At 42.3% G+C, this 23,047-nt stretch overlaps 1 protein-coding gene and 1 long non-coding RNA gene across 3 annotated transcripts in view; one reads left to right on the forward strand and one right to left on the reverse strand.

The window, feature by feature from the left end:
• znf423 (zinc finger protein 423) overlaps positions 1–18,616 on the reverse strand; it is a 144,510-nt gene extending 125,894 nt beyond the window's left edge. For both annotated transcript variants that reach the window (XM_037107494.1, XM_037107495.1), the window contains exon 1: positions 17,807–18,616. In XM_037107494.1, coding sequence (XP_036963389.1) covers positions 17,807–17,846 — 40 coding nt within the window. In that variant the 5' untranslated portion in view covers positions 17,847–18,616. The remainder of the gene's footprint in view (positions 1–17,806) is intronic.
• LOC119024573 lies at positions 18,306–19,970 on the forward strand. Its single transcript, XR_005076507.1, has 2 exons — positions 18,306–18,447; positions 18,612–19,970. It is a non-coding gene; the product is annotated as an uncharacterized LOC119024573 (long non-coding RNA).
• The last annotated feature ends 3,077 nt before the right edge of the window (positions 19,971–23,047 follow it).

Here is a 23,047-nt window from a genome sequence, read left to right on the forward strand (position 1 = left end):
TTTGATCTAGTTTTTGAAGTTATAAGTGGTAGATGACAAGCAAAATCATTACAACCACCTGAAAAAACACAATGAAAAGTGGCTGGATATAGCAACGACTATTGCTCAGTGCAATAGTAAACAATACTAAAGATGAGCGCATCATCAGTTCAAGACACGCCACCAAGCGGGTAGCCCTCTTGTAAAAGAGATACAAATACCTGCCGTGCTGGGCTAGCATGTAAAGTCAAACCCAGTCAAGTTGAGCCACCATATGTAAATAGAAAGCAGGCTTGCGAGAACATGATTCCCTTGTCTTGCTGTGAGAGGGATTTTCTGTGTTTCTCCTTGATAAAACCATGTTCTTTTGGTAGTTATGAAGAGTTTTGGGGTGTATAGAAAGACCTAGATGTACTGCCTCTGAAAAAAGACCATTTTGCCTGATAAGACTGTGGGGAATACAGTGTGTTTCATTAGCCAAGCACACATAGCTTTATTTAGATTCCCCTATCCTCCCTCTGTCCCCCCTCAGAGACACGCACACACTGTTACTGTGAACCCTGCACACACCAGGGGGTCGGTGGAGGGTGTGTGTGTGTGTGGTTGTGTGGGAAGGGCTGAGCATGCTCACACATACTGTATGAGTAAAGGGAGGGAGAATTTAAGTGGATGTTTGTGTGTCTGTCTGTGTGTGTGTGTGTGTGTGTGTGTGTGTGTGTGTGTGTGTATGTGTGTGTGTGTGTGCGTGTGTGTGTGTGTGTGTGTGAGTGAGTGTTTGTGTGTGTGCATGTGTGTGCACGTGTGTGTACACCATTAGGAAAACATGTACTTAAGGAGAAACCTAAAATATGTCTGTATGGAAAAATACAGCATTTAAGGCATCCAATGAAAATGTTTCTCTACAAGTGTGTGTTGCTCAATCTATTTCTCCCTTCAGGTCCATCACTTCCCTTGACTCTCAGACCCATTGTTGAAATATGGAAATTGGCACCATAAGCCAATTAACTAAACTAAACTAAAACTAACTAAAACTGAATAAAAAAGCTGTTCTCAGGGAAACTCTGTTTAAGTTCCGATTTTCTTCCTCAATACTACATAGTGCACCATTGAGATCCACCATTAGAACTTGACAATATACAAAATATTTCACTAAAACAATCATTATCAACCTTTGACTAACCTAATTTTGTGATGTTAGAATGTTAAGTTAATTAACAACCCTTCACTACACCAAAAACTACAGAGAATTAACTCGGGTTCATAGGTGTATACAAACAAATAATTGATTTCAGTTGATATTACCCAGGGCAACATAACATGTTTGCATGCATATAAACGCAAAGACATACACGTAGAAGTAGCATTACTGTAGGCAAGCCAATAATTTTTGAGACAGCAGAGGCCTACAGATCAAACAATCTGCCTCAACAACATCGCATACACTGCACAAATGCTGCACAAACAAAAACCCCGGAGCACGATATATGTGAGTGCGTGTGACACAAAGCAAACAAGACACTACGGGGAATCCTCGGAGCATCTATACACATTTGTGAGTGCACATTACAATCAAGCCTTGCCTCTGCTGTTGTTTTTAGTTAAGCCCTGAGAAACCGTAGAGTCTATCAATTGAGTGCTTCTAGATGTGTGTTTCAGAAAATACACCAAATGTATTTACTGTTAATGAGAACAGTAAAGAAGTGTTTTAGCTGAGAGTGGGGTATGCTTTGTAGTTGGGCATACTTTGAGCCTGTAATCCTCACCAAGGTATTGTAGTACCTCTCATCAATGCAGCATGAATATAAACACTGACTGTCTGTATTTATTTTTCAGCCTGGATCTGAAGATGACATGAGTGTCAAAGACAACGGCCGAGGTGATGTTTGGTTGTCACACTATTTTTGGATGATGCTACTGACGTGATACATGTCATCATACAGAGTTTTGGACATATGTCTAAACATCAGTCCATTGAGGAGGGCTTGTCAAACTGGGGACAAAAACTGTGTGCCCAGTTAAGAAAAAGCTTATTTCTGAGTCAGTGGTTAAGTTTAGATTTAGGGTTAAGGGTTAAGGTAAGGCTAAGTCTCCAGGAAATAAATGTGATTCTATGTTAAGTCCTCAAAAGTGACACAAATCATCATGAGCTACTGAAGCTATGAGCATATAAACAGCAGCACACGTCTCCACATAATCCATTCTGTGCAAACACCAATAACAATCAGATGCAAATACTCACTCACGCACGCACGCACACACACACACACACACACACACACGAACAGTAACCCGTATAACAAACACACATAACATACACACTTAACACTCTTTTCTGTATTGCATCCACAGCAACAAAACAAACTATTGGATTGGAAGTTACATGTTTTTTGAGGATATTTTCATGATGATAAGAACGGACCGAAATCAGTGCATTTGATGCAAAACTGCATCGTCTGGGTCAACATTTGAAAGCCCACATAAGTAATAATATGTAGCAAATAATAGTGGCAGAGTGCAATTGTAGCACTTGCTTTATTGAAGTACACTGTTCCTGACACTTCTTGCATTAAATTATTACATTTATATGTGATTAAGGCAGAGTCTGGCTTAGATTAATGGTTGAGTCATCCACAACTGCTTGCAGAATACAAGAGGATCCTTCTCTTTCAGGTGATTGAACACCTGTAAGCATATTACAGTCCAGGAATGATATGTGAGTCCCACCTGTAGTCTCTAATTTTAGCACTGCACTGCAAACATTTACACTTGGGTTTAAGACTGAGGGCAATTAATTACATTTTCTGACACCTGAAGCACCTGAATCTAGAAAAGAAGGCCTATTGTTCTACTAACTACTAAGCTGTTCCACGCTATTCTTACAACATTCTCATTTGAAGTTTAAGTTGGATCCTCAAAAAAAAAAAAAACACTTCAAAATTTGACTAGAGCTTTTGACAGCAATGTGAAGTGGGTGGGCACTGTGGGTGATAGATCTACACATTATATGTTCTATCCACTCCCAATCCCCTACAACAGTGGCCACCAACCTTTTTTGCACCACAGACCGGCTTCATCTAAAACATAATTTTATGGACCGGTGGGTGCGCGTTTGATTACACGGAAATAAAATTATACAACAAAGTGCATAAACACTTGAAGTGTACTCCAGTCTACTCTAACTTACTGAGGTTAAAATACTTTACAGCCACCGTCATTTGCAGTCTCCAACAGTTGTCCACTCACCGTCCCCGCAGCTGCAGTTCAGCCACTTTATCAGCCAACTTGAATACAGTTGTCCATCTCCCTCGTCTTCTGTCTCATCACTGGGTCTTTTCCTTTTTTCTTTGCAAAGTAGTTCTCCGAACATGTTTCTTTTCCACTAATTTCAGCTAGCTTGAGGGCTTATTTTTTAGGGTATACCATGACTGAAACAGGTACGTGTCAAGAACGCCAAGAGTAACAGACGGATGTTGTTAAAAGAGAATCCATTTTTCAAAATAAAACAACTTTCCGAGTATGATCATCAATATAACGTAAATAAAATAACGTATTTATTCTTTCTCTGCGTCCTGAGACCCAACGACCCATGGATGGGTACCGGTCCGCAGCCCAGTGGTTGGGGACCACTGCCCTACAACACATCTTTATTCTGTGTGGAAAAGAGGTTTTTGACCTGCTTCTATGACTTGACAATGAATGATTTAAACCCCTGAAGAAGTTTGTTGTACCAGAATAAAGTACTCCTAATGGAAAAGCAGGTTAACTATACTAAAGCTGGCAGATAATGCCTCACGCACAACAGTGAGCTACGACTGTTTTGGCATGCTCCAATTAAAGTTTGAGACTACATCAGAGAGGCGAGGCGAGGAGAGGAGAGAAGAGGAGAGGAGATTAAAAGGTCTTCCTCTGCATCATGATGTTGTTATCATAAACACATATTTACACAGTTGTTGTCAGTAATTATACACATGCACACACTCATAAACACTACTCCAAAGCAGCACACTGCACCTCTCTCTCCATGATATCCTTTCTCTGCTTCCATCTTTCCCTCCTGTAGTTACAGCCTCATCTATTTTCTTTCCCTCCCTCACTTACTTTTCTGTCTTCCCTTGTTCATAACCCAAATCCCATAATCTTTCTTCATTATTTTCTCCCTCCCTCCTTCTCTTAACTGTTTCTCCACTGACCAATGCTCAGTCTACATGATTTGCTCTACCATCCATCTTTCTCCTCACCCATTTTTGTTTTGTCCCGCTGTCTTTCCCTTTCTCTGTCTCTCTTTTATCACATTCTCTCTCACTCTCCTTCTATCTTTGTCTCACCCTCTTATCTCTCCCATGAAAGCACTTTTAGCCTCAATAAGAAAACCCTTTGTCTCTTTTCCTCCTAAACAACACATGCATGCAAGCTTGGTATCAGGGCCATTTATTCCCAAGGCAGCCTAAGGCTCTGGTGTTCCCAGTTCTCGTTGACGAACTGGTCACTCTGGCCAATCATGCATTGGCCATGCGGCGCAGAGAGGCGGGATGTGGGTCAATGTAGCCAATGATATGCTGGTTTTTTTTCCCAGAGGGGCAGGCTGATTGACAACTGGAGCTGGACAGAAGTCAAAAGGGTAATTGTCATCCGACTCTCTATCTCTCTTTATCTGTCTGTCTCTCCTTCGCATCCAAGGCACTCAATTTCTCTTCCTTCCTCCTCCCTTTCTGTCTACCCCACTCACCCCTTCTTATTTCCTCTCTCCAACCCACTTCATAGCCCCCACCACCCCTCCCCAACCCGCCGTCTCCCTATAGCTCCAAGGGGACTCTCTCATTGGCTGCCCTCCCTGTCCCTCAGGAACGACTTTGTGACGCTACTGGCCGAGAGCTGATGCCAATCTCCATCCGCAGCCCGCCCCCCGGGAGCCCCAGTAACTTCAATGGCCTGTGTCAAGCACATACACACACATAAGCGAGCACTTCTAGCCAGGGGACAGGGACAGAAGCTGATTAACCAAATACTTTTATCAGCAGTAAAACCGCTCTCTCTCTGCCTGCCTGCATTCTGAACAAAACAGCCTTAAAACACATAAACACACAAGCAGACACACATCCCAAGCACTGAGCCATTGGCCAGAAACACCAGGCTAGTCTGGGGTTTGGGACAGTGTCAGTGTGTGTGCATGCATGCTTTTGTTTGTGGGAGTGTGTGTAAAGGGACAGGGGTAGCAGAGGGCTTAGATGGATGGCAGAGAGAAAGAACAACAACCACACAAAGCCTGGCGGACAAGCTTCATCGCCCTCTCTATCTTTCTCATTCTGCTGGCTCCCTTTTCTACTCTTCCTTCTCTTTTCTCTTTTTCCTCCTCTCTTTCGATCCAGAATGTTTCTACTGTACTATCTGATTTGGTTTACATACTTTATTGTTATTCTTTTCCCTTAAGTCTTGACAACATTTTCTTCCCATCACTTTTTAGTCTCAACTTCCAACACAGCTATCCTCACCTCTTCACCCACTGTGCTCTGCACACCTTCTCTTTTGTTTCCTGGACTATATGAGGTCACTGTGGTTTTAAACCATGCTGTGCTGTCCTACTGCATTGCTATGCAACCTCCCCAACATCCCCAAATTTACCCCTAACACAGTATAACATAAGCACACATACTCTCTCGCTTTCTCTTACACAAGAAGGTAGCTACACATCCCAAAAGATTTGTTAAAAAATCTGGATGCAAGACTGAGAGATGAAGTGTAAAAAGTTTAAGGATTTCATATTTTTTTACTCCAGTGTGCTAATCCTACTTGCATGGTAGATCTAAGCAGCACATATACACAAACATTTGCATGTAATGTACATAAAGTCAGCTGTAAAAAAAACACACTAAAACACACACATCACAGCAGCTTATTACACACAACAAATTCACCTCTCTTAATACAGAGAACAGAACGCTCACTCAAACAAGCGCAGAGTTTATGTTCGGGGCCAAACAACACAGCTTGAGATTAAAGAGCCTCTCTGATCTGACATTTGTTTTTCTGTCTGTCAGAGAGAGTGTGGCAGGAAAAGGAATCAATAGCAGGGGCGTGGGGAGGAAAGGAAAGGAAGGAGAGTGAGGAGTAAAGGGGGAAGTGTGAAGTAAGATGTAGGAAGGAAATGGAAGTCAGAGGAGGAAAGCAAACGAGGGGATGAAAGCACCAGTGAGGAGAAAGATTAGAGGTGAAGGAGGGCAGCAAAGACAGACATAAGGAGTAGGACAGAGAGAGAAGAGAGGGCAGGAGGAGAGGGAAAGCATTCCTCTGGAGTACCTCGACTCTGGGGAGGGCTCCAGAAATAACTGAACTAGAAGTTTCCCCCAGCAGCATACCACTCACCATAACAGACTGGGACACACACACAAGTCAAATAAAAGGCACCAAGTTCACCATCAGAAGACAGAGCTCCAGTGTGAACACACACTCAAATGTTGTCAAGAACAGCTGAGACAAATTATGGGGTATAGCAGTTATCTTGCATGCATATACACAGAGTACATGAACAGCAAGAGCAGTGAGGGCTGGAGGGTGGAGGGGAGGGGTACATAATTGCCTTCTCTTGTAGTACAGGCTTGGGAGTGCTTTTTGACTGAAGACACCGATTTCACGCTAAGGCATTATTTAGCTTGATACAAACTTGATTAGGCTTTACAGGAGGAGGGAGAAAGAGAGCAAGACAGTGAGACAGAGAGGAAAAGGGAAATAAACAGCTTTGTGTCATGCCGCATCGCTGGCGGAGAGATTAACTTGCTCGTCACGCTCCTTCTGGGAGTAACAAGAAAAATATACACAGAGCGCGTGTGTGTGCTCGGAGCGTGGCTGCTTGTTTGTTTGTTTGAGCAGACATATAACCACAGGTCCAACAAAACGCAGTTTTCATTTTTCAAATTAACTTTTTTCAAGGAAATATGTAATATTTGTTGCAACTTATGTTAAACTGAAGTTAAAGTAGGCTTTGGTTCAAGTGTATTACCTAAGAGTTCAAATTTGAGGTTCCATTTTTACACCTTTTGCTTGTAGTGCCTAGCAACAGATTTCAGTCCCAAGGAGACAAGAATATCGATCAACTAAGGCTTGAAAAATAGGTATGTCTTAATTACTATTTTCATATTAGCTCACATACTCCAAAGTTCATTATAAAAAGATAATTTTTTTTCAGAAAAAGTTCTGTTGGTTAGAGGAAAGGAGAGGAGAGGAGAGGAGAGGAGAGGTTGTGCTTGTCCCTAGACTGCTTATCAACTTGGAGTCTATGGCTGACAGTACTTCTGCATTTTTAAAATTGGCCTGTACTGACCAACACACACACACACATACACACACACACACACACACACACACACACACACACACACACACACACACACACACACACACACACACACACACACACACACACACACACACACACCTTAAAACGAACCTCAACATGCAATCTCTTATTCTCTTTCTAATATTCCTCCAACACTGTCTCTCCATTTCATTTTCTTGATACGGGCATAAAGCTTTTATTAGGGACCAGAGTTACAAGAGAAGACACACACACACACACACACACCAAGACCACATCTTCTCGCGCTGTTGTTTCAGCACAATACAAGTAAAGTCACTCTGGCTTTCCTCCACCTGCTTGTGCAGTCATAGAAGAGCATGTTTGCTCTTCCAACTTCTGAAAGTCTGTTCTAAAATTGATTGATCTTGAGATCGTGTGAAGAAAAAAACATGATGTACACAAAATTATTTAACCTTGGACACTAAAAAGAAGCAGCAGAACTTGTATAAATGTTGGGAGTGAAATTTCCACGACTCTCTGATTTCAAGCATTCTGCTATAATGACTGGAATACTAAACTTAGCTTACTGCCTGATTCTTATTATAATACCATACTCTTAGCTCAGTGCATACTATATAATATAGTGTAAAACAATGAATGTTGACTTCTTTGTTAGTTTAGTTTAATCAATTTTTGCTCTTTCAAGTGTTTCAAAATACTTATAAATATTAGATGAACAATCAACCAGGGGGCTCATTCATGTCCTCTGCTACTATTTACATAGAAAATATAGACTAGTTTAGCGAAAACAGACTGAATCTGCTGAAGAGTGCCACAAAGAGAATATGGATTAAGTAATAAAATGGGTCATAATTAAATTGATCATTTGGAAAGAAATATGATTAAATATTGAAGATTATATGATAGGATATCAAATAGACGATTTCTTATTATTTTTCACACTATGTGTTCTCTCTCATTCAGCATGGACTCTCTCTCTGCCTCGCTCTGCCTCACTCTTGCACTCTCTCATTTTCTCCTGGTCTTTCTCGCTCCATTGTGTGTTTCACAGCGGGGCACCCTTGCCTTTTGACTGGGAAGTGAATGAAAAGGAGTTAGAAAAACCAACTGAAGACTCGAGCCCTAAAAAGAAGCATTGGTAGGTCTATAGTGGGGCACACTACAAAGACACGGCAGAGTGTCCAATAAAAAAGGAACACAACACAAGCAGCTTGTTCTGTTGAAGACTCCACGCTCTGAGGACAATGCACATTAATCTGGGTCCATAGTGTGTGTGTGTGTGTGTGTGTGTGTGTGTGTGTGTGTGTGTGTGTGTGTGTGTGTGTGTGTGTGTGCGCATGTAAGCACTGGGAGAAAAAAGCAAGCAGACTGATTGACATTGTGGTATTCGTGGTATTCAGACTGAGCAGTATGTGCTTAAAAGTTGTACATATTAATATTGGTAGAAATACCAGCCAATGTTTACTTTTCACTTTTTAAATTTAATTCCTCTGCCAAATAATGATATTTGGAGAAAAAACAACTGGTTTCAGAAAGAAAAAACAAGAACAAGTTTTGTCTGAAAACTGAGACTCAACCAATAACTTCTGACCTGACCTGCCGCAAACTCAGGAGGTTATGCAGGGTCAGATCAGAGGGCATAAAGATCTATAAAGGGTGCACACACACACACACAGATTTCCCATTTCCCAAAAGTCACCCTTTCATCAACAGCAGTGTGTATGTGTGTGTGTGTGTGTGTGTGTGTGTGTGTGTGTGTGTGTGTGTGTGTGTGTGTGTGTGTGTGTGTCAGAGAGTGGAAGGGAGGGTAGTCTAAATATATTATGCATCAGCCAGGTGTGCAGAGGGACATTGCTAATTGCCCCCACCACTAATGTTTAATGTACAGAATAGGAAGGAGAAGGAAAGGGGGAGGGATTGCTGGAGGGAGGAAGGAGTGATGGGACGAAATTCATGAGGCTGCAGGAGAGGGGCCGAGGGAAGAGTTATGTTCAAAATAGTAAGCTACTGTTCCTGTTCCCACATCAGTTCCACATCATTTATCACAGATATGGATGCCTGCTGGCCAGATCCACGTCATGATCTTGCAAGCGAAATTCTTGCTGCAAAGTGTTGAAAATACCTCCAAAAGCTACAAAAAATCAAAAACAGAAAGTAATGATAATTAATTAAAAACAATAATAATAATAATAATAATAATAATAATAATAATAATAATAATAATAATAATAAGCATAAATAATTATTATGAAGTGATTGTTCTCAGATAACAGGACCTCCCTGTTAACTGAGAACAATCACTTCATAATTCTTTATCATGCAATGCATTTTTACGCAAAAATTCCAGTAATTGCCAGCAAGCATATGCTTACTCTCCACTGTTGCATATCATTGTAGTTTGCATCCTTTTTTGGATGATTAAAAACATTTTTGGAATAAGTCAGCTTTTTTATGACATCATTCTGTGCTATGGTAACATGTACATTATCGTATTTGACATAAAACATTAAATGAATCAATCAAAACAATATCAATATCAAAATGAATCTTTAGCTGCTACACTAGCTAAGTATCCAACAAAACAACAGCCACCACAGGACAAACAATCCAAACCGGGGATACAGACAGTAAACTCACACTGGTATCCCCAGTGATGCTTAACCGTTTCCTTTAGGTGCACTAGCACGTAACTAAAGTACACCCAATAAGACATTTTTATTCAGTTTCTTTACACATTATGTAAATAACTGTAAATCGGAATGGTTAAATGTTTTTTCTATATTTAATCACAGCAACACAGCAACAACATTGCTATAACCTCAATTGTTTAAAAAAAGTTACAAAGTGCTGATGTTTCACATGATCACATGATCATACTCAACCATTACTGATATTTTGGGATATTATAATATAGACACTATATATACACACTACACACTGCGGGCAGTGTTGAACAAAGAAACAAACGTAATCTCTTCTTAAGATATGCTCATACACAAACCCACACATGAGTAAGTAGCCTTGCAGGGAAACTTAGAAGGGCCCATGTCCTCTGAGACTATCTTATGGTGGGGGGATACGGACTTGGCAAGCTAGGTCTGGATTGACCAAGTGTGTGTGCGTGTGTATAGTCACACCAGCATCGTCTTTCTCTTCTTAAAAGCTGAGGGCATGGCCATGCAAAGAGCTCAGCTACACTGTGCGTGTGTGTCTCCAGAGGGGTGGGTGTGTGTTAAGGTCCAGTGAGTTTGCAGCTGATAAACGAGGCTAGCTAAGCCGCTACAATGGCACAGTCCTGGCCCATGATGCCCTGTTCACACACTCTGAAACACACATGTATACACACAACCACACCATGCTGGCTGCTGATAAGGAGTTGTCGCTGGCATCCACACACCTCACTGTGGGACTTTCACCCTTTCTGGACACACACATGATTTCACAGACACATACACACATACCAGACGATATGACCTTCTCCCATCTATTATTCCAGACAAAACCTCACTTTCACCACGCAACCTGATGAAGGAATGGTGCTCAGTGTTTCCCAAAAAATGGCTGTGTACTTGTGACACGTTTTATAAAGCTGCCCAAAAAAACACATCTAGTGTTTTGAATTTTTGCACAATTCTGCTGCCATAAAAACAGGTGAGCTGCGTGAGACAGTAGCTTGTTTATTATGTAGTCAATCAAAACCAACGCGCATTGAATTAAATTGCATCAACCAGGTGCTTGTACGAGTGGGTACAAAACGACAGTATTAGTAGGCCTACACTATATAGCTGTGTTAGTGCGTTTACAGTAGGGATGTAAAACCAGAGAGTGTGACAACAGATGGGAGGGGAAGAGCGAGGGCAAACTGTCCACTAGTTAATCGATCACTGGTGGCGCCTTTCTCTCAGACGGATTAAAATAGTAAAAGTAGCCTATAAAATGCTAAGATGGGTCCATAGGGCAGACGTTAATGTACCTGGATGGCCTGCCTAAGTAGAATATATGTGTGGGAAACACTGAATACTCATCAAATCATTAACTGATCCAGTATTTAAGCTCAACTACACAACTGTACTTGTTTCTGCAGAGTTTTTAGATGATTTCTTACAGGCTTCCCAAGATGAAAAAAGATAATTTGATTGTAATAAATGTAGGAATGGCCCTGATGTTTGTTTTTTTTTTAATCAGTTACATTTTTCAGAAAGTTTTTTTTGGCTGGTGAGGCAAAACAAATCATGATCCAGCTGAGAATCTTGTCTGAGACCTCAGGGGTTTTGACCTAGTGTTTTCAGTAGGCCTTTTATACAGGAGATGTTCTGGCTTGCCACAGTAGAACTAGTTCTGGTGTAACTAAAAACATTAATGATGGCCTCATTTTCTTCAAGAGTCCCATGACTATGACAGCGAGCAAACATTCACAAAACCAGGACCCTGAAACTCGAGCAGCTAAATGAAATTCAGCTATCATTAATTGTATTATTACACCTGTTCTACTGTGACATGTCAAATGACCAACTCTACTCAGTTCTGTTCTACATTGATTGTATAGTCATTTGGTTCTAATTGAGTAGAGATCAACATGACTCCAATTACATTCAATGCATGTCACCGCTGGGCTCCACCAATCACATTAGCTTGTTCTGTTCCATTAAAAAAACAACTACAAAAAAACTTGAATCCACCCCCTGCTGAGAAGTCAATGGAATTTCTAACAAAGCTCTGAGAAAGCCATTTAATGGTTCAGCAGGCTTTAATGCAAAGCCAATACAAGCTTTTATACAGGAGTTACTTAATGTGGCTGTATGCACACTGATTGCACATTGCACCAACACTATGTGCAGCTGCAAGTGGAACTGACATAAGTTGTCAATAACAGCAAAAAAGGGGCCTTCCAACATTTTAGTACTTCGATACAACTGCAAAAAAAAACATTGTTGTCTTCGAGTAATCCAAGCCACATGTGTAGGGTCTCTGAGTTTTATAAGAGCCTGTTGTCCTATGAAAGTCTCTGTGCTCTGCCAAAGGGTGACATTAAACTACGCTAATGGTAACGCCAGATGTAGAGAGAGAGGCAAAGAAAGAAAGAAAGAAGAAACAGACAGGAGAGTGAAGAAGGACAAGAAAAACAGGAGATTAACTGTACTGTACTAAACACACCACAAATACAAATATTAGGATGAAATGGCATCCTCACACATTCTGTTTTGCCTATGTATAAGTATCATAATTAGATTCAGCAACCTCCAAACTGGCTTGTGACGTGACTTCCCACCACAATTAATTTTTACCCACATTCGGCGGGTTGGCGGTTGTTAATTTCAAGTCTTTAGCAGTTAATTGACAATAACTTTAACTCCAGGCAATGAATAATTACTATCCCACAGTTTCTTATTACATTTAACTCACATACTTACATGAATTACAGTGCAGCCCTAACCGGCGTTTAAAAGGAGGATGATGTAGACTAAAGCTGAAATGATTCGTCCATTATTTCCATCACGATTTTGAGTAAAAAAAAAATGCTATATATATATAATATATAATATTTGTTGGCTTTTGCTTCTCCAGTGTGAGGATCTGCTGCTCTACCTCAGTTTACATTATAGGAAAGCGAGTCAGCTGTGTACAAGCAAAAGTTCTTAATAATTCAATTGAATCTGTTTACATAAGAAAAACTGTACACAAATTGGTGCAAGTTTGTGGAACCAAGAAAACTGTGGAGGGATGTGCAAACGAAAGAAAAGATAGCAAGAGCTGGAGAAGGAGACTGAGTGGAAATGATGCCATTAGCATGGAAGAGCTTGGCTCAACACACACCAACAGCACACCAAACCTCCCCCATCTCTTCTCCTTGGTCAAAGGGCTCATTTGGCTCCACTGACTATAAACAACACTCTAAACAAACCAAATAAACGCTAAAAACTAAGTGCTCCCTCTCACCCCCCCTCCAATCTTCCCTGCACTCCTCCATCTCCCTGTCATATGCGCTCAACTCCCATTTAATGTCCTGCAAATGAAGCGGATTTATTAATGTGTAATTAAGTAATAATCATCACTACATAATGCATGAGAGACTCAAGGGGCTGAGAGCTGAGAGAGAGAGGGAGAGATAGGATAGTGAGGCTGCCAGAGCAGACAGAGAGAGGGAGATTTTCGCTGCCTCGCCTCGCTAAAGACACACATTAAAAACGGATTAATCCACTGAAATAATATTTTGATAAGAGAGAAGCTGTGCTCTCTCATTTCTTCTTCCCGCTCACCCCTCCTTTTCTCTCACCCCATCAGCTAGTTTCATGGCCCATCATCGCGCCATTAGTCCGTGTTCAATTAACAAACTGCAATTAGTCAAGTCCCCCCACTGTTAACAAGGTCTAATCACTGTAAAGGCTAGACTGGTCAAGTAAATCTATCAGAGGAATTCAGTTGCAGTGGTGAAACACAGAGGGGCAGTAATATGAGGACTGATGTTTGTTTTCACTGCTTTGATTGGACCTTTCTTTGGCTATTCAGTTACATCGGTCTATCAAATAACATAACTTCACAACGATACTGTAAATTGTATCATATTGTAAATAAAGTGATAACGTCACAGTCCTAAAAAGCACTGAAATGTTTTCATGATTTAAATGTTTTAAAATTCAAGCTGCCTGTCAAAAAAAAAACTACAGTCAGGAAAAAATTCCAAAAACGTTTGTAGTTAAATGAAATAAAAAGACAATAAAAAGATTGATTTTGAAAACAGTGGAAATCAGGCGATGGTCTACACCAGGGCTGCACAATATACTATTTCAGCTTCAACATCATGGTGTGCACATGTGCAAAAGTCACATCTCAGGATGTCTAATGTCATGTAAGGAATATTAAGTCAGTAACAAGTTGACCTACACCTTTTTTGCTGCTTGGTAGAAAAGCAAAACTCATACAGTTGTCATTCTCCATGACTATTCTACAAGAGATGTCAGACTTATATTACATAATTCAGTCCAATTGAGGGTTTCTTAGTTTGTACCGTGGTTGATAAAATGCACTCCCCTAAAATCACCGCCATCATTCTGGAATGATTCATCTTTCCAAATAGAGCTAATTACGATGAAATTCCTATTCATTTGATATCAACGACAAGAGAAAAAAGAAACAGACGAGATATATCAAAAATTACCAAACATCAATTTTAAATATCAATACCACTTTCAGCCATTTGTTGCTTCAGTCCTGTCCATGCCTGAATGTCACACTCGGCAAATAGGAACACTGACAAAAACTAACTTTCCCTGTGATATAGCACTTGGTGGATATTAATAGCAATTGGAGTTGAACAATATGGTAAAAGAAAATTTCATACCATGATGTCACAATTATTTTTACAGATATTTCAATTGGGATATGATTCACAATTGGTGGGAATTATCTTATTAGAATCTCATTTTTTACAAGATTTGTAAGTACAGTACTCGACTATGTTGTTGTTTTGTCACACATTTTACCTTTAGCTGCTGCATATATTGTGATTTTGATGATATTTCAACATATTAACAGCCCCAATAGCAATACATTTCAAATTATTTGGGTTCAAAATCAGTTGAAAGCAGTAAAAGCAAAGAGCAGAAATTATTAATATAGGGGTCCTACAAAGTGTATCTACTGTCATCTCCTTCCCTGACCAAGTTAAGTGGCAATAAAATATCCCTGTATCACCCATCAGCAATGAATTTTTCATTTCCAGAAAAAAAAACAATCCTTTCCGGACCAGGGCCCCTATGAGTCAGTGCAAATCTAAAGCAGGAGATGGCTAAGGTGGGACTTTGTTATTGTTTTGGCATGCCTGGCTGGCCAGTAAGTCCGTAAGCCGGCCAGCCAGTCAGAGTTGGGTGAGCAGGTGAAAGACAGAAGAACATGAAAACACAGATAATCCCCCGGCGATGCTCACCTCGTCCTGGCCTCCACTACTCCCTCCCCCTGCCCACTCACCTGCTGTGTGCCACTGCGCTGCCCCCAAACACCCCTCCTCTCTCTCCCCTTTACCCTTCAACCCCTCTTTCTCCTCCATCTCTATCTCCCTCTCCGCCATCCCTCACTCCATCTTCCCCCAATGCCAGGTCTTGCCAAGCTGTCAGTGGGGCAAGGTGTGGAGGGGAGATAGCAACACGCATGCACTCACAAATGCATGAGTACACATACACAAAACACATGGTGCTTACGCAAGCTAGACTACAAGGGCTGTGTTACCTTTGCTGCACACACATACATACGCACGCACACACACAGAGTGGTGGTCGTCCGCCTCAGCTTTGCTTCGCTCTGCTTCGCTTGGCTGCCTGACTAAAGCTAAGCTCTGGTTATCCAGGCTGCTGAGACTGGGCTGCCTTTAGTGACACTCACACACACTGAGAGACACACACACAAGGCACCCATGACCATCATGCATGCAAACACAAAGACAAGAATGTAGATCTTGCAAGCATAAGTAGAAACACACACACACACACACACACACAAACACACTGACAGAGCAGCAGCGGACAGATTCACTGGTCCACAGCAGCTGATTTGTTCACTGACAAACTGCACTGAGCATCAACAACACTACAGCAGGGGACAATCACAACCATGTTCAACTTCATCTTACACATACTGATTAGGTAAAAAGAAAGAAAGAAAAAATATTTTCAGACAGTTTTTATAGTGTATCAAGTGCAAGTTAATTTATTATATCTACAACACTGTGTTTTCATCTGCGTGGCTCTTTTAATTCCCATTTTTTTATAATGTCTGAGAGTGTGGAAAAACGTTGGAAACAGTGGCGAAAACAAGATCATTGTTCAGATTCAAACCCAAGGGCCTAAATAAGAGGTATTAATCCTAGTCCGTTCTCTGAATTACAGGGAAACTAGTAACACGCATGCAAAACTAAGACACTTCCTTTAAGTATTCTCCTAATTTCCACTTTCAAAAATAACACATGCATTTTAAGTATTAAGTATTGTTATCAGGCAATTCAAATTCAATTATAAATTTAAATATGTTCTGTGCCTGTCTAATAAAAGTGAAACCAGCTTCACAGTAGATTCCTGAGGAGGCTGTGACATGACTCACAATCACATCCTCTTCCCGAAAACATCCCTGTTAGCCTGAAAAACAACTGTTTCTTCTACTTGACAATGTCTCGGCCCATATAGCCCACAGTTATAGATGTTATACACATCCCAAAGCAAACACTGACACACTCTTCTGGTGCTACATGTGTGGCATGTAAGAAGCCTCAGCACTACTGACAAATGAATCCCACCAGGTCTCAGATGAAACAGGTTTAACTTCAAGATCTGCAGGAGAGGCTGCAAGCCTCCAATGAAAATCACGTAGCTAATCAAACTGCCCACCCACCCAGTTTGAACCACTGTCAGAAATCAGCTTGCTTCCCAGACAGTCACAGAAAGGGAAAGCCTATATGGTGGTGGAGGAAATGGGGGAGGGGGTGGCAACCACATGGTCAGCCTGTCCCGTTGCCCATCTGGGTCCCATAAAGGAAACATGGAGGCCAAGGCCACCACATGCCCTCATGCATGATGCCCATTCACCCATGCACTGCAATGAATACTAGTTAATGGTAATGGAGGAAAGTGAGGCTTCATAAGGATTTTTATTATATACGTTTTGGACTTTTCTTCAGGTAATTTTAGAATTATTCATCTGTAAATTCCAGAATTGGTCCTCACATGTGCCCAACCTTGAGGGGCATATTTTCAACATAAGAAGGGTGGCCTGAAAACCTGAGAAAGGGTCAAATGTACCCATAATTCTCTCAAATCAAAAGATTAAATACATGCACATCTCTTTAAGAGTGAAAATCCCTGTTAAGAGAGAAAATCAGGTTTCTAAATGCAGTTTCGATCATTATTTTGGTGTGAAAAGGACCAGAGGTGGCAATAAAAACATATAATGTCGGGGTTGAGTTACTTGATCCGGGGTCAAACAGTCACGTTTAGGACAACAAAGCAGCAGTGGTCTGCAATACATCACAACATTATGAATAATCCAGATTACATGGGCCCTTTAACCAAGTGGATTACAACAACATCGATCCAAAAGCACAGCACACGCTGTCAGAAAAACGACACACCAGTGACTCATCTTTCAAGTTGTGACAGTGTGGCAGCTAATTGAAAACAATTACGAGCGGATGGAGAAATAAAGCTGCGGCTATTTGAAAGCTTCATTCTGACAGTGGTAGACAGTTAACTAAACAATAGGCTTCCTTTTTTTTCAAATTTCAGCTATTTTAACAGCAACGTGACCAAACAGTTAGTTAAGTGTTTTGACAATAAAAGTGAGGCAACACACTAATTTGAACGGAAAGAGACAGGCTCCCATCTCAAACCGATACACAGGGTGCCTGCAGTTGAAATTAAATTAGCTAGTAGACACAAGAGTTGGGCATGAATTGTTGGTCATGGTTTTGGTCGCGCTTGGCTTCTTCACCCACTCCTGAGTTAAGCGTCCAGCTTCAAAACAGTTTCTTACCTTTGACGGAGCGCGGCTTGGCCTGTTTTCGTCTCGACATGTCTGGACTCGAGCTGCCTCTTTAATTTTTATTCTCTAATTGTTTTGTTCCGTTCCGTGTTTTCAGCTGACCATGCAGGCGGACACAGTCGGGTTGTCTTTTCCTCCTCCTCCTCCTCCTCCTCCACTTCGCTGCTGCTTCTTCGCCTGTTGCAATGCGGCAGCTTCAGCCTCTGAGTGGGGAAACGGCCGTTAGTCCAACGACAACAAACCAACACGCGGGGAGTGAGGCGGCTCGGGGGGGGGAGCGACACTCAGCTCCTCCGCTGCGTCTTCCTCCTCGGCGGTCGCTCGGGTTCGCACAACCTGTAGAATAACCGGGAACAACTTCCCGTCTCCTTCCTCCTGGTTACTGAGCTCCGCGGCGACCACAGCCTCGCGCGTCTTTTTTTTCTTATCTCTTCCTCCGCACGCGCGGTGCTTTCTCCGGCGCTGCCCGGGCGCTCGTGCCGCTTCCTACTTCTTCCAGCACAGGCGGACGAGCTGCCAGCCACGCGCGCGGCGAACACCTGAGCAGGTCCCGCGCGGTACTGAGGGAGAGTGACAGCGGCTCAGTCCGAGCGCGAGCGGGCGGCCGTGCCACCGCGGTACGTACGGTCCAGGTGAGGAGAGGCGATCAAGAATGTTCTTGGGGAAATTGCTTCTTCTTCTTCTTCTTTTTTATCGAACGTGGCTTCTTCCCCCGCGCTCCTCGCGTCTTCGTCTGAGCTTATTTTAGTTTATCGAAACTGTTTCAGTCTGTTTTGTTTTTTTCTTTTCCCTCCAGGAAAGCGGCACCGACCCGAACCGACCAGCTCACCGTGTTCCGTCCCGCTATTCTACTCTGAACAGTGGTGGTGGTGGTCTGGTGGCATGGACATTGCGCTCTTCCCCTGCATTTCCACCCCGAGGGGAATACTGCTTTTTACTGCCCACGCTTTCTTTTTGTTAATATTTCTCAATGCCCTACCGGCGGTATTAATAGCAGCCTAATATTCTCCCAGTCTAACCCTTCGCTAGCCTCTGTCTCCCTGCTTTTTCTTTGTCCTGACTCTGGCTACCAGTCTCCCTCCTCCTCCTCTGCCTGCCTCTGCTGGCGGGGCTGCGGCGCAGACACACATAATAAAGCCAAGGCAGGCAGTGCTTGGCTGGAAATGTAGCCGCGTCCCAGCAGGGGGATGTGAGAGAAGGGTCCCGGCGGGGGAGCGCTCTGATCCCGCAGGGAGCAGCTCGGCACAGCCCGGGTTGGCTGAGGCAGAGAGGCAGGATAGAGGCAGGCTGGGCTGACTGGAGAGAGAGGGGAGGCGGAGGGCAGAGTTAGGCAACAGCGCCTAGCTGTGGCCGACCGGCCCAACTGCAGCAGGGACTCGGAGAATACAGAGGAAGGAGACAGAGGGAAAATATGGACTTGGATTTAAGTTGGATATGGAGGTGGCTCTGGAGTCAAGAGGTTCAATAAGTAAATCTGACGCAGATAATGAGGGTTGCTAAACAGCAGAAGCTGTCGGATGATTATTTGAACACTATCAACCGGCAACCAGTGTCACAACAAGTCACTCTTAGGCCCCAATAGAAATCACACAGTTTTTTTATGTTTGTATCCCTGCATTAAACATGCCTGCTGAATTTAACACCATGCTCCACTCTTGTGTGGCTTTACTAGTTAGGCACATTTCAAGCTTTAACAGGAAGTGTGTCTTTTTTTTATAGAGAGAGGACGGAAACAATGAATTCAATAAATTGACACAGCGTAGCTACAGTAACATTTAAGTTCAAGGCATTTTTTGGCTCACTTCACAATATTTTCACACCAGTGGTTGACGGAGACACATTCCCTGGAATTTTGTTTTGCCAGCTGCCTCGTGGAAATTCACCTAAAATTCATGCAGCTGTTGGACAGACGCACACTTACAGCAGAGGCGTGTCTGTCATGATTCTGTGTCAGAAAAAACTCAATTGCCCTTTAATGCGTGGAGGTGTGCGTTGTGACACCTTCATATAATAGAGCCCAACTCTGATCTTGGCAGATATCTGTTGGAATTTATTTTCGTGTGACTTGTAATTTATCCTTTAAGAAAATAGTATTTCACCATTAGTCATGTCAGCAAAAATGAATAATAAAAAATAATGAGTGTGTCTGATGGCACTGTGTAGGGAAAATAAAAACATGCACTGAAAGAAATGCTTAAAAAGTAAGTGAAAAACAATGAATACAAGGTGTCTCTGACTGTAAGAAGTATTTTTAAAAAATCACCTAGAACAAGTTAAAAAAAAAAAAAAAAGTCCCGACATCTCAATTTCAGGTTCAAATTTTATGTTTTGCAACACATTTTATATCCAGGAAACAAAGGCATGGAATCACCCTGTGGTGGTCTATTCCCTCCGTAACATTTCCTCACAGGATTTCTGCCCGCTTTTGGAATGTCAGACATTCACCATCTCGAAATGCTCCCCGTTTCTTGAGCGTTTATCATTTCACTCGTCTGTGGTGGATTAATTTCTTTAGGACAGTGTCTCGCAGGATTAGTTTAAGCCTATTCATTTAGGCTGGGCAGAACCTATCCGTGCGAAATGAACATTTTCCGCACTTTAGAGGAAGACCACATGAATTGTCTGTTTCTATCCAGTCATACAAGAACATAAATCTCTGTGTTGCAGTGATGTACCATCAAATGCTTTAATTCTGCTGAGCCGTTACCTAAAAAGAAAATAGTTCTATGTCCTCCGGAGTCCCTTGCTATTGAGCTTTGGTCATGCCCTTCCAGGAAGAAACAATTTTCTCCACATCTTTTTTTTTCTAAGAAGTGTTTTCACTTTCTGTCACAGTGAAAATAAACCGTTTGACTTACTGTATAAACATAATTCAATTAGCCACACCAGTGTGTACATGCATGTGTGTGTCTGTCCGTGTGTGTCTCTGCACTTGTGTCTCCCCTTCAAAGCTCCTTTATTTCCAGTAAAGAAAAGAGGGACACGTCTGTGGACAATATAAAGCAGACAAAGAGGGAAAAAATGAAAATCACTGGGTGCTTTGTTCTTCACTCTCTGCTCCAACTGAGCGCTCTCTGACCGCAGCTGAGCTTTTCCATGTTCTCTCTCTCTCCATCTCTCTGACTTTCCCTCTCCCCTCTCTCTCCCTCTCTCTCTGGTTGTCATGGATAACTGGGTAACGTGGAGCTCCCTGTGCTGACCAGCAGGACCACTGCCCTCCGCAGATTGAGCCTCCCTGCCCCCGTCCACCCCACCCCGTCCTCCCATGGAGAGACAGAGCAGCCTTTAAGATTGACCTCCCGCTGGGTTTGTGGTGGTGGGGGGCTCTTGTCTCCGTGCCCTCCCCTTGTCCCCCCCCCAACCCTTCTGTCTCCCTCCGTCTCACCCCCCCAACCTTCACCTCTCCCTCCCTATGAAATGAGTGCACGCCAGGAGACCCGCGTGTGTATTTCAGTGTGTGTGTGTGTGTGTGTGTGTGTGTGTGCACGTGCATGGCTCCCCCAGTGTGACTGCCGCTGGCATGGAGGGGCAAAAGCCCTCACTCAGTGGTTGGTCCCCCCCTCCACCCCTGTCCCCCCACCCTGTTTCTGCCGGTAGATACAAAGAGTGGGAAAAAAGCCCACATTACAAGCTCCTTAAGGGTCAAGGACAGGCCCCAGTCTGAATAGCTTCTAAGAGTCGTATTGTTGAATCACATAGCTTGCGATTACACCCTCTGTCATCTCTGCGCGGATTTGGCTTTTTTATACACACAACAAGAGAACATCAAGTATCGGCTCCTGAATAAGTCTGCCAACAGACATGCAGGGGGAATTGATACAGACAGAACATCAATGGAATAAACCGGGGGCAGATGTAGAATTACAGCCCCAAAAATGGGGATTTGGCTTAAAGATTTCATACCTTAACAGTGGTCTGTTTTACAGTGATGTGGAATGTGAGAGCACCGAGATTATGACGCAGGAAAAAGGTGCCAGAAGTTTTATATTTTCATAAATATAGTCAGTCAGACACCCACATGCTATCTTTGAGTTACTTGTCTGTACATCACCATGTCTGATAAAGTTGCTTAAAATGCGAAGCAGTGTCCATATCCATATAAAGGTGAATCTTTGAATGTTTGCAACAAACTGGAAGCAGATAAACGGCAAAGACAGTGGCTTTGGCTTTTCCCTCCATTTCTCTTTATATAAAATTTGGGATACTTCTGCTGTGAAAACATTTCATCAGCATGCCAGCATAAATTCAAGCTGAGCTGCTCATCTTTCTCACAACAAAACCGCAGTGTTTCTACAGCTTCAAAAGGTAGCTTCAGGTTGGATTATCATTTTTAGAGGACCAACCCAAAAAAATGTGAGGTCTGAAGCATGCGTTATATTGCATGTGCACCTCGAAGAGCTATTTTTATACACTTTAATGTAATATACATTAGACCTGAGGCATAATTGAACTGAGTTGCAGTTTTTCTGAAATATTAAGGTGTCACTGCTACAGCATCTGCACAACTGGTTTGGAAGTCAAATAACTTTATGACCATTTTCAAAAAAGGCTCTGTGATACTGCTATCTCTACAAGGATGTTGCTCCCTTGTTTTCAACATCAGTAAGTTGCTGTCTGTGGGATAACGTCGCAAAAGAAGATTCACAAGATACATGAGACACGTAACAACAATCTAGGTCTTCACTGATGCATGCTGGAAGATCTGCAACCTGTACGGAACCCAAAGTTATCACTGTTTGGAAGGAATATGTCAGAGAATGATGACGTTCCTTTTCACTTCGAATTAGTAAAAACAGAATCTCAAACTTAGATCAAAAGATGAAAAAAAAGTAATTGATCTAAGATTTACCAAATGTTCCTCAATTTTGATATTTCTTACTGGGCGGCATGTTACTCCCAATAATTGAACATTTTGCGTGAACTGTTAAAGCCACTATACAAGGAAACAGAGATACTAGACACAGAGAGAAGTTAAGACTAACCAAGACAAAGAGTCTTAACCTGGCTCTTATTTACAACTGCGAATGCACCAGGCAGGATTTGAACTTCGCTAGCAAACTCTCTGTTTTTATTTTCCATACAAAATCCCTACTTTCCGTATTTCCATCACTCCTTAAATCTGACTAACTGGATGTATTGTTGGGTGCCTATTGCAGGGCGGCAGTCCCCTGTTCCTTCCACCATCTGCATATTACTGTCGCTACCTGAAACAACAACAACCTCGGCGCTAGC

The sequence above is a fragment of the Acanthopagrus latus genome, chromosome 8, assembly GCF_904848185.1.
Source record: "Acanthopagrus latus isolate v.2019 chromosome 8, fAcaLat1.1, whole genome shotgun sequence".
NCBI classification, from domain to species: domain Eukaryota; kingdom Metazoa; phylum Chordata; class Actinopteri; order Spariformes; family Sparidae; genus Acanthopagrus; species Acanthopagrus latus.